Genomic DNA, 15,076 nt, shown 5'->3' on the forward strand with positions numbered 1-15,076 from the left:
TGTGGAGGCAAAAGACGCCAACATATGAAATACAACAGGAAGGCTCCTGCTTTTAAGAACCAACATAATAACTTCCATCAAGATGTGACAGGTGAGTAAAGAGCAGGATACAAGAAACCTTAGAGGGGACTCCAAAGATGCCCCACATAGGGCGTGGATAACAGGGAACATGGCGCTGGGGAAAGCAACCTGTTTACAGTACCCAGTTCCTGATACTAAACATGCCTATGAAGGACAACCAAAATTAGCCTTTCGCTTAGGAGACCTCTTTGAAATGGTAGCTCAGGCAGCTCCTTTGCTGGTGGTACCACAAGGGAGCCATGGGAGAGGTAAAGAAGTGCCTCACACCACTCTGTTAGGAAGCCTTCAGTTATTTGAGATGGGATGACTAGAGAGCTACAGCTAACCTCAGTTTGCTGTTAGTGCAAGATTCCTGTAGATGGAGAGAACATCTTTTACACTTGTCTTTGCACTCTTAGGGGAAGAGGGAAGGATAAACAGAAAAGGTTTCTTAATAAAGGGATTATTATTTTGCTACAATTTACTTCTACTTTTGTGGTGCTCTCCCATAGACATTCAAGAGGGCAACATTTTCAGCCAGAAAGAACCTCCTTTTTAGGCTGTGGATACATCCTGGCTGTCTTAAAGAGGGAGCTGATGCTTGGGAGCCCATATCAGCTGTTGCACATCTACATAATCCTGCAGTGATACAAAATGAGCTCAGTTGCTTGAACGTTGACCTTGAATGAAACAGGGTTAGAGAGAGAGTGATTTCTGCCACACACATGTTATTACAAGATCATTCAGAGGTAAGAGTTGCATCACAGCAGCTTGTATCTGCTTGATACCAATGCAACTGTTAGTCTGTCTAAACCCCTAATACCATGCCAACACATGCATTCCACTGCTGTGACCTCCAGCACTATTCATGGATTGTTTCATTTGAACAACTACAGTTATACTCCATCACCACAGTTCAGAGATAACTTCTTAACATGAATTGCATGAATTCTGTTTTTATTTGTAAACATTTATGGGTAGTTAATGTAATTATTTATGTGGCATAGGCAATCAGAAGAGTTGCTCAGAACACAGCTTCAGGTGTTGCAGTTTCCAGTTTAAACAACTGGATTCAAATGAGGCAGGAAATTAAATGCAAGATCAAACACTTCATAATCACTGATATTAGAATAGCAACCAGAAGCACCAGTTAAGGCTGAGGCCCAATTTTGCTAAGTACCAGAAACATGCAAGTAAAGAAATGGTTGTTGTACAAAAGACCTTAGCGTCTAAACAGAAAATGCAGGCAAGGGCTAAGAGGATTATTATCCCTATTTTACAGACGATGAATTGAGCTTCTTAGCTCTATAAAGGGACTCAGATAAAGCAAGACTAAGCATTACCACACACAACTCGTAGATATCTGGTTCCCAGAACATAATACATGCCACTAAATTTGACACCTAACGTCTCCATACTGTGCATGGAATGAATTATGTAAGGAGTGGGCATCCCAATAGTCAACAAGCTATAAGGGGAATGCTTGTAAGAAATGCTGATAATAAGAGTTGTGCTTGAAATCCTAGCTTTCTCCAGAGTCTAGGCATCTATGAGACCTGAGATTCACAGCCTAACCTTTCTGCAGCTATGCACTTATTTTGTCCACTGGCCTACTGTCTCTCTTTAAAACAGTGGTGGTGGCACCCACCCACTGTTTAGAGATTAGTTTAGAGCAGTGGTTTTCAACCTGTGGTACACAGACAATGTTTAAGGGATCCACAGAAGATGAATATGATCAGTCATAAATAAGTATGTGAATACCCACACTTACAATTTAAAGGGGCCTCCCACATCCACTCAAACATTTCTAGGGGTCCACAAATGCAAAAAGGTTGAAAACCACTGGTCTAGAGGCTAGATCAATCACCAAGCAAGAGGGAACCTACGTTTGATGTCTGAGGCCTTTTTAAACATACATTTCATGCTTCTGAGGAGTGTCTGCACTACCAGATGTTCTCCACCCTTCTTGGCAAAGCCAGGACTCTTAGACTATTGATATACTTGGCATTAAACTGTAAGCAGATAAAATGCACACAAGGTGCATCTACACGTGTGTTTTACTGAGGACCAAAATACTGGCCCCTCCTTGGCTAACTGACAACATTTTTAAATTCTGCTTAGCGTATTTTTTTCCTTTTAAAAGACACAAATAAAGAAATAAGCACACATTAGTTCAAAAGGAGTATTTAAATCTACCTGGCACCTTTTGCAGCTATACTTGTGAGGCTCAGAATCTGCACTTTCATCAGAGTTGTCGTCATTTTCCTCTGAAGAGATTCCAATTTTACCGATGAACTCTTCTCTCTGGTGGTCATCCATTAGTGCGATGTCCTGTTTAAGGTAGGGAAGGAGATTCTATTTTACTAAATCCAATAGTTATTTTGAAGCTTAATAGATCCATTGCCCTTCTTAGATACAAACTTGTTTCATAACCAGCTGTACTAACATAATATAAAATACTTTCACATCCAATAAAATCCCTGTAAAGTGAAAATCCCCCAGTTCGTGATTAGACACATTTATTTATTAAGTGACAAAGCTGTGCATATATAAAAAGTTACTATAGGTATCAGCAGGAATTAAACTGGCACATGGTTAAAGTTGTACATCATTTTAATGGCATTACTGAACAACACAGCACCTCTCAAGCTCATATTAAATCAAAGAAATTGCATTTTTTCACTAAGCCACTTGAATCTTAATTGTACTAACAGGTGGGTCAAACAAATAAAACATTTCCCCACAAGGATATTCATTATTTTAGGAATTCTCACACGTTACCCAGGAGACTATTTCAGGAACCTCCCTCCTTTCATTCACAGTTACTTAACTGCCATGTAGCAATCGTGGCAATAGCTTTCTTGAGGAGGCAAGATTAAGCAAATATTTAGTGTATCTTTCCAGATGCCTTTTTAATGCAGATAACAGCACAAAACAGAAGGAAAAGCAGCAGCAGCAGTTGACCAACTAGCTCTTTGTAGACCAACAGCAAGTACTCTGTGGATTAGTACAAGAAATGTCTATACTAACTAATACTCACTCTATGTAGTACCTTTCACACTTTTTTGAAAGTTGTAGTCCCTGTGATGTAGGCAAGCTTTCTTTTTTCTTCAGATGAGTAAAATGAGAGACTGTGGGTTAAATGGCATGTCCAAGTTCTTCCAAGGTATGTCTATACCAGAGGTCAGAAGCATTTTTCATAGATTTCATAGACATTAGGGCTGGAAGGGACCTCTGGAGATCGAGTCCAGCCCCCTGCCCAAAGGGCAGGAAGTCAGCTGGAGTCATAGGATCCCAGCAAGATAAGCATCCAATTTACTCTTGAAGGTGTTCAATGTAGGTGCTTGAACCACCTCCGCTGGCAGACTGTTCCAGACCTTGGGGCCTCGGACAGTACAGAAATTCTTCCTTATGTCCAGCCTGAAACGGTCTTGCAGGAGTTTGTGACCGTTCGACCACATCATCCCTTGGGGCGCTCTGGTGAACAGACGTTCCTCCAGATCCTGGTGGTCACCCCTGATAAACTTATAGGTGGCCATCAGATCACCCCTGAGCCTGCGCTTTTCCAGGCTAAAGAGTCCCATGGCTCTCAGCCTGTCATCGTAAGATCTGTTTTTCTGACCTCTCATCATGCGCATGGCTCTCTTCTGGACTCTCTCAAGCTTCTCCACATCCTTCTTGAATTGTGGAGCCCAAAACTGGATGCAGTACTCCAGCTGCGGCCTCACCAAGGCTGAGTACAAGGGGAGAATGACGTCCCGGGATTTGCTCGAGAAGCATCTATGGATGCAAGCCAGCATTTTGGTCGCTTTACTAGCCGCAGCATCGCATTGGAGGCTCATGTTCATCTTGTGGGCAATGATGACCCCCAAGTCTCTTTCTTCTGTAGTGCTATCCAATGTAGCACTGCTGAGCCTATAAAGATGCTGCAGGTTTTTCCTCCCAAGGTGGAGAACCTTGCATTTTTCGGTGTTAAACACCATCAGGTTCTCGTCCGCCCATTTGCTGAGCTTGTCCAGGTCAGCCTGGATCACCCGCCTGTCTTCTGGTGTGGATGCTTTGCCCCAAAGTTTGGTGTCATTGGCGAACTTGGCCAGTCCACTTCTGACTCCAATGTCCACATCATTAATGAAGATGTTGAACAGGATGGGTCCCAGGATAGAGCCTTGAGGGACCCCACTGGTCACAGGGCACCACGATGAGTGACTGCCATCGATTACAACCCTCTGGGTCCGACCACGGAGCCAGTTTCCCAGCCAGCGGATCGTGGTGGAGCCAAGGCCACAACTGGCCAGTTTGGCCAAGAGGTGATCATGGGATACCAGATCAAAAGCTTTTTTGAAGTCAAGATATATGACATCAATCTCTCCTCCCTTGTCCAGGTGATAGGTCACCTGGTCATAGAAGGAAATGAGATTGGTCAAACAAGACCTACCCGCAACAAACCCGTGCTGGCTGTCCCTTAGAATGTTAGCCTGGGCCAGTCCATCAAGAGGTGCGAACCTGTTGCTAAGCTCCGGCGAGGGGCCTTGATGCAGCGGGCCTTGGGGCCCTTGACCACCTTGGTCCATGCCCCTGACTGGGCAGAGCGGGAGGTCCCAGAGTCCTCCTTAGTCCTGGAGGGAGACGGTGCTCTACCCTGTGGCTCCCGGGGGAGAAGGGCCTGGCAGTAGGAGTCTATCTCCTGCTCGCAGTCCCTGATGGCACGCAGTCTCTGGACTGTGGCCTGGAGCTCCTCCAGCTGGCGCGCCAGAGACCCCAGTAGGGAGCAGACCCCGCAAGGGGAGGTGGCCATGCTCCCGGGCCCCAGAGCCTGAAAAAGGGACAGGCAGCCCCCGCAGCCAAGAGCCAGGGGCTCCGTCTGGGTGGCCGTCTCCGAGGTGCCCAATGCGGGGGGGCTGCAGAGCCCGAGGGGACCCTCGGGGTGTGGCGCGTGCCCATCTGTGTCATGCCTCTGGTAGGCTGGCTATGGCTGGGGCTGACTACTCTGGGGGGCTGCAGGCAGGGTCTCGTGCCCTCCCGCGCCCTCCCCTGCGCTAACTCGAGCGCCTGTTTACGCAGCCTGTTCGCGCGGCTCCGGTCGCGGGGCTCCCTGGGGGGCTGGGCCAAGTAGGGGCCTGGGCGGGGGCTTGACCCGACCCGGCCCGGCACCAGGCAGCGGCCTCCTCCCAGGGAGCGAGGAGTTAACCCCTTCCCACCATGAGCCTGCTTACCTCCGGCTGAAGGCGTGTCTGGGGGGCTTTGGGGGAGCGGGGGTGCAGCGGGCTTCACCCGCGCGTCTCTCACCGCTCCGGAGCCTAACTGAGTCTTTTTGAGGCACAGTGCTAAAACACCTGCAGCCTTCACTTGTAAGATGTTGGCGTGCCAGAGACGGATGGTGGGGGAGCTATAAGAGGCCAATCCTTGTTGTGGCAGTGCAGCCCCAGCCCTTTCCCTACCATCCACCTGAGATGCACATGCCAAGCAAAATATCCTTGCACACCACTTTCTGGCAACTGTGCTGGGGGCTGCTTACCTGTGGTCTATACTGCAATCATATAGTGCAGTCCCAGAAGCAACTGCAGGGCGCTGCAAGCATACCTGAGCTAGTTTAATAGTCCAGCTGCTGCAATGCAGCATGGAGCTAAGAAGCAAGATAAAATAGATTATGCTGATACCACAAGTTACACTGCTACTTGTACCCAAGCAAGCTAGCTTAAAACTAGCAGGGATATCCAAACACATTACAGTTGCTTCCATAAGTGCAGTGCAGACCTGCAGTGTCAGTGGCCAATCTGGATTTAAACTAAGCCATCCTCCTGACTCCCTAGGGGGTTTTTTTTCTGTAACCATATGCTTTTTGTAACCATTACATGGAGGGGGAGTGCTGTCTAATCTACCCTTTGATACTTACAGGGATGGCCTCTTTGGCTCTCCTGCTTCAGTCCCCTCCCCCAGCATAAGAATCATAGAAAATGAGGGTTGGAAGGGAGCTCAGGAAGTCATCTAGCCCAACCCCCTGCTCAAAGCAGGACCACCCTAAACTGTATCATCCTACCCAAGGTTTGTCTAGCCATGTCTTAAACCCCCTCACAAGGATGGAGATTCCACAAACTCTCTGCAGATAAACTGCATTTAACCATGTGTTGCATGAAGGTGTGCTGCAAAGGCTTCAACTTAAAGGGAAAGCCCCTCCCAACAATTAATGCAGTTTGAGATGCCAAGGGAAATTCTGGTTTGGATCCAGAATGCATACCAGCTCCCACCATATACATAGATGCACCTACCCATTTATCCTTTTAAAACCGGTTTCCAATAACATACAATATAGAATCATAGAAGTAGGGTTGGAAGGGACCTTGTAGATCTTCAAGTCCGACCCCCTGCCTGGGCGGGAGAAAAACTGGACTCAAATGGGTCCAGCCAGGTAGGCATCAAGCCTCTTCTTAAAGAACCCCAGGGTAGGAGCCAGCACCACTTCCCTTGGAAGTTGGTTCCAGATCCTAGCTGCCCTAACTGTGAAGTAGTTCTTGCGGATGTCTAATCTAAACCTACTCTCCAATAACTTGTGTCCATTATTCCTTGTTATGCCAGGGGACGCTAGGGGAAACTGTGTCTCTCCCAAACCCTTTTAGTCCCCCCTAGTGAGTTTATAGACTGTCACCAGGTCCCTGTATAGCTTATGTTCTTTATCAAAATATTACAACCTACCTTAAAATGAACATGAATATGGTCTCTAAGCACGTCCACCCTGAAAAATTTACGTCCACAGATTTCACAGGTATACTTCTTGTCTCCATGTGTCAGAAGGTGTTTGTTCATATTGCTCCTACATGAAAAGACCTAGAGAGGAAGAAAACATGGAAGGAATTTTTCACATCTAAAGAAACACTGGGGCTGTTCTTGATTTTATTTTGCAGTTGGCACAGGGCATATTTAATACTGCTTTCCTACAGATACTGCTTCTGGGCTGGGTGACATACATGTCCATATTCAACAGCAGAGTTCTCATCATCTATTCAGTGCTGGACTGATGCAAAAATCTATTAATATTACAAAATATGTATATATAGGCACCCAAAGTGTTCACAGATATTTTTTTTCTTACCAGGTGAGACAGAATGATATAGACTACATTAGGAGAAATAAGGGAGGACTCCTCTGTCTGTTACTGACACTTAAGTAGAGTTAGAGTTAACAAAAAATAAAATCACTAACTTGAAGTGAGCTCTTACACATGAAAACGTATGCATCTCTGATTCAGTTAGTCTATAACAGGTGGTTCTCAACCTTTTTAGTCAAGGCACCCCCAAGTAGACTCAAGGGAACCCTAGGAAAATGCCAATTTTTAGCTTCCACTTGTTTTTGACTACAGGAAAATAAAAAAGCAATTTTGCAGTTGCAAACAACTCAAAAATAACACAACAGGTCAGAACGTTTTTAACATTATGGATTTCTACTTGAAATATTTGGGCCTGTGCATATACACCCAACAGTGACATTGTATGGTGCCCCACAACACCCATGAAAGCATCTCGGGGTACCCCAAAGTAGAAAAGCCTTATCCTGGATTCAAGTACAGGAGCCAAAGATCAGAAGCCAGAGTCACAGCGGTTCTTACTGCTGTCTGGCTGGGGCCAAGGTGGCTCAAGGTGGCTTACACATGGGGGGGGGGGAGAATGGGGAGTGTGAGGGAGACTGTGGTGCAGGGAGGGAGCAAAGGGGTGCACATGGGGCAGACCCCATGGTGTGAGTGGGTAGGGAGGGGTTGGACCTGAGAGAAGGAAGGGGGAGACTACAGCAGCAGAGAAGCTGCAGTGTCTATGACTCCAGCCCTGACCTAGGGCAGAGGCCTGGGCCAAAGCCAGAGCTGCTGCTGCTGCTGTTCCTGACTGGTTGGGGCCAGGGCTACAATGTGATCTGTGCCCTAGGCTGGAGCCAGAGCTACTGCATATGGTAAACTTAACTTAATCCAGACTAAGAGAGGTAATAGACAGACAGACATCTCTGCAGAATTAGAGTTCATAACATTTGTCCATAAGGCTTTGTCTAATATAACTTTAAATGCTCAACGCAATCAACTACAGAGCCTGTGCTGGAACTCCATACCTGCCACTGATAGATTTTTGGTACTTGAATGCAAAGCTTCACTGCATGCACTGGCAAAGAAGCCTACCTTTCCGCACACAGGGCATCCTGATGGTTCCTTCTTGTAGCGGACCAGGTTCTCTGTGCTGTGCTCAAAATCTTCTCTTTTCACGCGCCTCACCCCTTAATGGAACAGCCCCCATCAAAAAAAATACAAATAAAATAAACCATGGTTTCCCGTCTAAACTGTATGACACTTTGACTAAATACTATGCAGAACAGTGATACACAGAAGTGGTGCTCTCTGCACGAATTAGACTCCTAATGAAAGGATCGGTGCTTACTTAAAATGGTGAGAAGTGGCTTAAAAGTACAAGAGATTTGTTGAAGATGCATTTCATTGTCCTATTTGTTGCTGTGCCAAATAGGTACTCAAAATTAGGATTTCCTAGGCCTGTAAATACTGGGAGCTTTGTAGGAGAGGAACAGGGATGGATCAGTCTGGACAGGTCCTGCATAAATATTCTGCCTTGACATGCACAGTCATTGTGAGAGAGGATACTGGGCTGCAGGGAGCTTCACCTGACTCAGCATGGCATTTTTCCTGTTCTTACCATACCAAATGTCCACTGTAAAAACTCCTCCAACCAACCAAAGGTCCAGTGGGAGCTGCTGGTGCTCAGCAACCCAACAGTTGGCCTCTTCATGTTCAGTGAGGATGCCCATTACCCCCAAAGCAACTTTCAAGAGGAAAATAAGGGCTCTTGCATCTATTCCTGAGGACAAGAAGTTCTATGACAGTGTCTCTGCACCCTCTGCCATCAACACTCAAAGTGGGGGATGAGGCTATTGGCATGGAGAACAGAACCATGTCCAATTCCACGGTGGGGCTTGGACCCCAGACTGTCTTAACTATGTCCTGTTCTAAATTACTGATAGTACCATCCCCAAAATGCAGAGCAAACTCCAAGTGATAGATTAAGAGGCACAGATTTTGTTGCATATTCTTTTTTTTAATCTTTTCTCTCTGACTGTCAGCTTCAAGGATTAATGGCCTACTTTTCTAAAAGTGCTGAACACCTGCTGTTCCTGTGGATTTCAATGGAGATTTGGGGTTCTCAGTTCTTATGGTCTTATTTTCTGACCTGGAATCAAGCATGAAGTGTTTATCTTTTGTGTTGGTCTTAAACCCATTTGTATTCTTCCAAATGGATTTGTACTTAGTTGCTATTGCCTTATTCACAATGGAAAACTTTCCAGGTGCCACAGACATTTCAAAAGGCATGTAGATTTTTAAGGCCAGAAGAGGTCATTATGATCACCTAAGGCTGACACAGAATCACAAAAAATTAGGGTTGGAAGGGACCTCGGGAGGTCATCTAGTCCAACCCCCTGCTAAAAGCAGACCTGTCCAGCCAGGCTTTGTCAAGTCAGGCCTTAAAAAGCTTTAAAAATGGAGATTCCATCACCTCTCTAGGTAAGCTGTTCCAGTGATTCATTAGCCTCCTAGAAAGTTTTCCCTAATATTTAACCTAAACTTCCCTTACTGCAACTTGAGACCATTGCTCCTTCTTCTGACATCTGCCACCACTGAAAACAACTAGCTCCATCCTCTTTGGAACCAGCCTTTGGATAGTTAAAGGCTGCTATCGAATCTCGCTCTCAATGCACCCCCCGCCTTCTCTTTTGCAGACTAAAGATAATTCTGCAGTCCCAGTTCCCCTACACTCTCCTCATAAGTCATATGCCCCAGCCTCCTAACCATTTTCATTGCCCTCTATTGGACTCTAACTGTCCACATCTTTTCTGTAGCGGGGAACCCAAAACTGGACACAGTACTCCAGATGTGGCCTCACCAATACAGAACAGAGTGGAATAATTACTTCCTTCAATCAGCTGGCACACACCTACTAATGCAGCTCAGAATGCTGTTAGCCTTTGTGACAGCAGAGGCACACTGTTGACTCATATTCAGCTTACTGACCACTGTAACCCTCAGGTCCTTTTCTGCAAAGCTGCTGCTTAGCCACTTGGTCCCAAGTATGTAGTGATGCACAGGATTCTTCAGACCTAAGTGCAAAACATTGCACTTGTCCTTATTGAACCTCATGAGATTTCTTATGGCCCAATCCTCCAATTTCTCAAAGTCACTCTGAATCCTAGCCCTAATCTCCAGCACATCTACTACTCCCCCCAGCTTGGTGTCATCTACAAACTTGCTGAGGGTGCAATCCATCCCATCTTCCAGAAGATATTGAACAAAACTGACCCTCAGACCAACCCTGGTGCACTCCACTTGATACAAGCTGCTAACTAGATAGCTGATCACTTTGAGCCCAACAATCCAGGCAGCGTTCCATCCACCTTACAGTCCATTCATCCAACCCATACTTCCTCAGCTTGCTTGCAAGAAATATATGGGACATTGTATCAAAAGCCTTGGTAAAATCAAGGTATATCATGTCCACTACTTTTCCTGCATCCACAGAGCCAGTTATCTCATCATAGAAGGCAATTGGGTTGATCAGGCATGACTTGCCCTTGGTGAATCCATGCTGACTGTTTTTGATCACTTTCTTCTCCAAGTGCTTAGAAATGGAGTCCTTAAAGACCTGCTCCATGATTTTTCCAAGGACTGAAGTGAGGCTGACTGGTCTGTAGTTCCCTGGATCACCCTCCTTCTCTTCCTTGAAGATGGGCACTATATTTGCCCTTTTCCAATCATCCAGGATATCCCACAATAGCTGTAAGTTTTCAAAGATAATGGCCAGTAGCTGTGCAATTACATAGCCCAACTGCCCTAAGCACACTTTGATGCACTGCATCCAGCCCTATGGACTTGTAAACATCCAGCTTTTCTAAAGAGTCCCTGACAGCTACACACCTTCTCCCCAAACTGTGCTGCCCAGTGCAGTAGCCTGGGAGCTGAACCTGCCCGTGAAGACCGAGGTAAAAAAAGCACTGAGTACTTCAGCCTTTTCCTCATCATCTGTCACTAGGTTGCCTACCCCATTCAGTAAGGGACCCACACTTTCTCTGACTCTTCTCTTGTCGCTAACATACTTATAAAAACTAGGGCTGTGCAAAGATTTGGTCACTGATTTGACTTGGCAGAGATTTGGCCCGATTCGGCAGCCGAATCTCTGAATCCAGATTGAATCAGGAGTCCCTTTAAACTGAACCTGTTCAGCCTCCACAAGAGAAGGCTGAGGGGGATCTAGTGGCCTGTTACAAACTAGTCAGGGCGGACCAGCAGGCACTGGGGGGAGTCCCTGTTCCCCTGAGCACTACCAGGAGTGACCAGGAATAACGGTCACAAGCTGGCAGAGGGTAGATTTAAGCTAGATATCAGGAGGTGCTACTTCACACTCAGGGCGGCTAGGATCTGGAACCAACTTCCAAGAGAAGTGGTGCTAGCTCCTACCCTGGGGGTCTTTAAGAGGAGGCTAGATGAACACCTTGCTGGGGTCGTTTGACCCTAGTACTGTTTCTTGCCATGGCAGGGGTTCGGACTAGATGATCCATTCCAGGTCCCTTCCGACCCTAGAAACTATGAAACTATGAATAAAATTGGAACCCTCTGAAACAGTTTGGAGAGATTCAATGATTGGGACATATATAGAAAAAACATTTAAAGTTGTGTCTACCTCAAGGTACCAGATGGCTTGTAAATGCTGAGCTGGTGGGGCAGATGGAGCATCCCATGGGAGTGTGGGGGGGAGGGTCCCCAGTGCACTTGGCAGCAGACCCATAAGCGGACCAGAAGTACTTCCAGTCCACTTCTGGGTCTTCAGAGGAGCACATGGGGGACACCCCCACCAGCTCTGGGGGGGGGCATCCAGGGTCCCCTTGTGGCCGATCACCCAGCAAGCCAGGGAGGAGCGGGGTGGCACCTGCGGGCTCAGCAGCAGACCTGGAAGTGGACCAGAATTACTTTTGGTCTACTTCTGGGTTTGCCACCGAGTATGCAGGGGGCCCCCCCGACTCGTCTGGGATACTCCATCCACCCCACCATTGCAGCGTTCACAACCCACACCTGGTACCTCGAGGTATGTAGAACAAACATTTAAAGCTGTGTCTATGGCTGAATCACCGATTCTCTGAATCAGCATCAAATCGTTAGATTTGGATTTGGCCAAATCAAATAGGGACAGCGATCCGAATCAACGAATTGAATCTGTTCCTGATTTGGGCAAGTATTGACTTAGTCCTCCCTAGCCAAGTAACACTACCAGGGTGATGGGTGGCTTTATCCTGAGTATACTTACCTTCCAAGTGTCTCCGCTGATGATCCAACATGACATCTTTCCTGTAGAACATTTTATTGCAGATTTCACATGAAAATTTCTTATCTCCATGCTTCTTCTTGTGTTTTGAGAGGTTACTATTTGTAGAAAAGAATCTGAAACACATCTCACACTGGAACGTCTTGTCATCTGTTGGCAAAGCAAAGAAAGCAATCCTTCTCAAATGAAAACTTCAGAAAGGAAGTCACTTCTACAATTAGGTGTAGAATTGCTCTTTCCAGGCTACACCTATGCCACATTCCTAGTACTTCTGAAGGTGCTGTTCTTGAGCCCGTACCTGCCCACCCACTCCAGTTCTGCACATGCCACACCTGAAAAACAAGGCAGTGAAGCCACTCTGGCAGCATTACCCACCACTGCTGACAAGGACAATGAAAATAAAGTAGCAATTGGGGGTGGAGTGGCAGGGGCCAGGGAACAATTTCACTACTGCAGTATCGGGTTTGGAACAAGCAAAGCAGGAGCAGGACATGCTGAAGAACAGCACCCCTAGGACACTATTTAGATATACCTATAACTGGTACATTTGGATCAAGGAGAATGCAGGCAAGAAACTGGCTGCTAGTTGTAAGATGGTCTTTTATTTTTTAGTAGAAAGAAAAACTTACAACTACCAGATCACTTGACATCACAAGGTCAGGTCTCCCCCTAAGAACAACTGGAAGGCAGCTTGACTGAAATTCCCTTCTCATCGCATAAAAAGCAAGAATTTACCAAACCACTCCAAAGAGAAACACACAGTAAATCTTTAAGATAACTTGAACACTGATTCTGGCAGGGTAAGCTTTTCATGTGAAGCCTTATTTCTACTATCAGAAATACATAACCATTCTGCCTAGAGTGAGTCCTGCCTTTCCCCAAAACAATGTTCTATTTGGAAGTGAAAGAAGAACTGCTGCATCTGAACAGTAGCGCACCAAGTCCAGCATCTGGTTAAGGGCAGCTGACAGGACCAGAATCCTCAATTGAAGGTACAAAGCCCTTATAACAAATTACATATCTTCATGGGAAGTTTATGCCTAATCCAGTAGTTGGGAAAGTATAAAGGAGTATGACATTTTCACTGAGGCAAGAGAGGAGAAAGAATTAAGTCTTTTATGAACAGTTTCAAAACTGATGTTAGTTTTGGAAAGAAACAACCTTGTATTGCTTCCATTTGATGAAGGCAGATTTCTGGGCTGCAGCTGGGACAGCAGAGGCATTGAGGCCAGAGAGAAAAAGTGGCAATGCAGATGCTGCTTCCAGCTGCCTGAATCCAGTACAGCACCACACTGGTCACTGTACTATAGAATTAAATTAATTCTGCTCTGCAGTAAAAGTGGAGCAGATATATGACGCATCAACTTATACCAGTGTAAGTTAGGCCACCCTGGGGTAAAGATTCCCCTCAAAAAATTAAGAGCAATTATACAGTGATGTAAAGTATACTAACATAGGCCACATATAGATTCAGTTAACAGATATTGTTCAGAATTTCAGATGTTCAGAATTTTTCTCCCAGAGTAAAAATGGCTACTCAAGGAAAAAATGACCTAGGACCAACCAGGGTTAAATCACTCTTAAGAGTTTCTTCTCCGAGAGTGAATGCCTGTACATACTCTCTTCTGAGAGAAACTACAGCACAGTGTAACTTCAGCAACCCAGGGTGCTTTGCTCTCCACCTCTCCCCATGAGAAAGTATGTTGCTTGATGAACTCTACTTCTTCAGGCAAGCAGGGAACAAACATGCCCCCTTTATGACCCCTATAATGTGCTGCAGGGAGACCGTGAGCAGTCTGGGTCAGTCAATCAGGGCTGCTCTGTGCACTCCTTCCTCCCTTTCTGTCTCCAGGCAGACATAGAGCCTGCAGAGTATGTAGAAATGTGCATAGGGTCCCCCTGATTGTGCAGTCAGCCCCGCAAACTCTGCTCCTTGGGGGCTCACCATTCAGGCATCTTTGGTTAAGTTTTTCTATCAGGAGAACAACTATGGGAGAATTCTCCAAGATTATTTGAATACATGTATGCAGCCATAATGGTATGTATCCAGCCCCCTAGTCAACTGCTCCCTGCCACCTGGTGGCCAAATTCTGTAACAGTATCTACTGTAGGCAGACCAGGTTGGCAGAGCTAATTGTTCAGCCACTCCTTACTATGGATTAAATTAATTACAATAAAATCAGAGATACATTACTAGCTAGGTATCTGAACTCTTAATGCTTAGTTTTAGAAAAAGTAAATTGGGAGTTGTGACCGGATACCTGAGAGACAGCTGGAGATGTAAGACTGGAGAGAAGGAAAGAAATAAAATATAATGCTGAAGTAGAACTGTCTGAAATAATGTTTCATAAGGAAACAGCAAGTTGTTTATTTTAATCTTTTGTGCTGTGATAGCATGATAAATATTAAGCCCAAGAGACTACCTTTCCCTCCTGGTTGCTAGGGTGATGCACTATATGACATACCCCTGAAAGAGCTAAGATTAGATAACTTTGAGGGTAAGTGGTTCTTATCACCTGTTCTGCAATTGTGGAATTCCAATGCACTCTCTATCCGAAAGGCCTTTTCACACGTAGCACACTTGAATCTGTACTCACTGTCAACCTGAGAATTGCCAATGTTCAAGAGAGGAAGAGAAAAAAAAAAAGTCATTTCACAATGGA

General features: G+C 45.8%; 1 protein-coding gene across 4 annotated transcripts in view; it reads right to left on the reverse strand.

Moving 5' to 3' along the window:
- Positions 1-15,076, reverse strand: part of PRDM15 (PR/SET domain 15) — a 59,535-nt gene that overhangs the window by 15,245 nt on the left and 29,214 nt on the right. For all 4 annotated transcript variants that reach the window (XM_090061102.1, XM_090061110.1, XM_090061092.1 and 1 more), the window contains exons 12-16: positions 14,930-15,017; positions 12,396-12,563; positions 8,216-8,310; positions 6,751-6,882; positions 2,257-2,391 (exon numbers count right to left, since the gene is read on the reverse strand). In XM_090061102.1, the coding sequence (XP_089917228.1) occupies positions 2,257-2,391; positions 6,751-6,882; positions 8,216-8,310; positions 12,396-12,563; positions 14,930-15,017 (618 nt within the window). The remainder of the gene's footprint in view (positions 1-2,256; positions 2,392-6,750; positions 6,883-8,215; positions 8,311-12,395; positions 12,564-14,929; positions 15,018-15,076) is intronic.

The sequence above is a fragment of the Crocodylus siamensis genome, chromosome 1, assembly GCF_052110815.1.
Source record: "Crocodylus siamensis isolate JL-2025a chromosome 1, ASM5211081v1, whole genome shotgun sequence".
Classification (NCBI taxonomy): domain Eukaryota; kingdom Metazoa; phylum Chordata; order Crocodylia; family Crocodylidae; genus Crocodylus; species Crocodylus siamensis.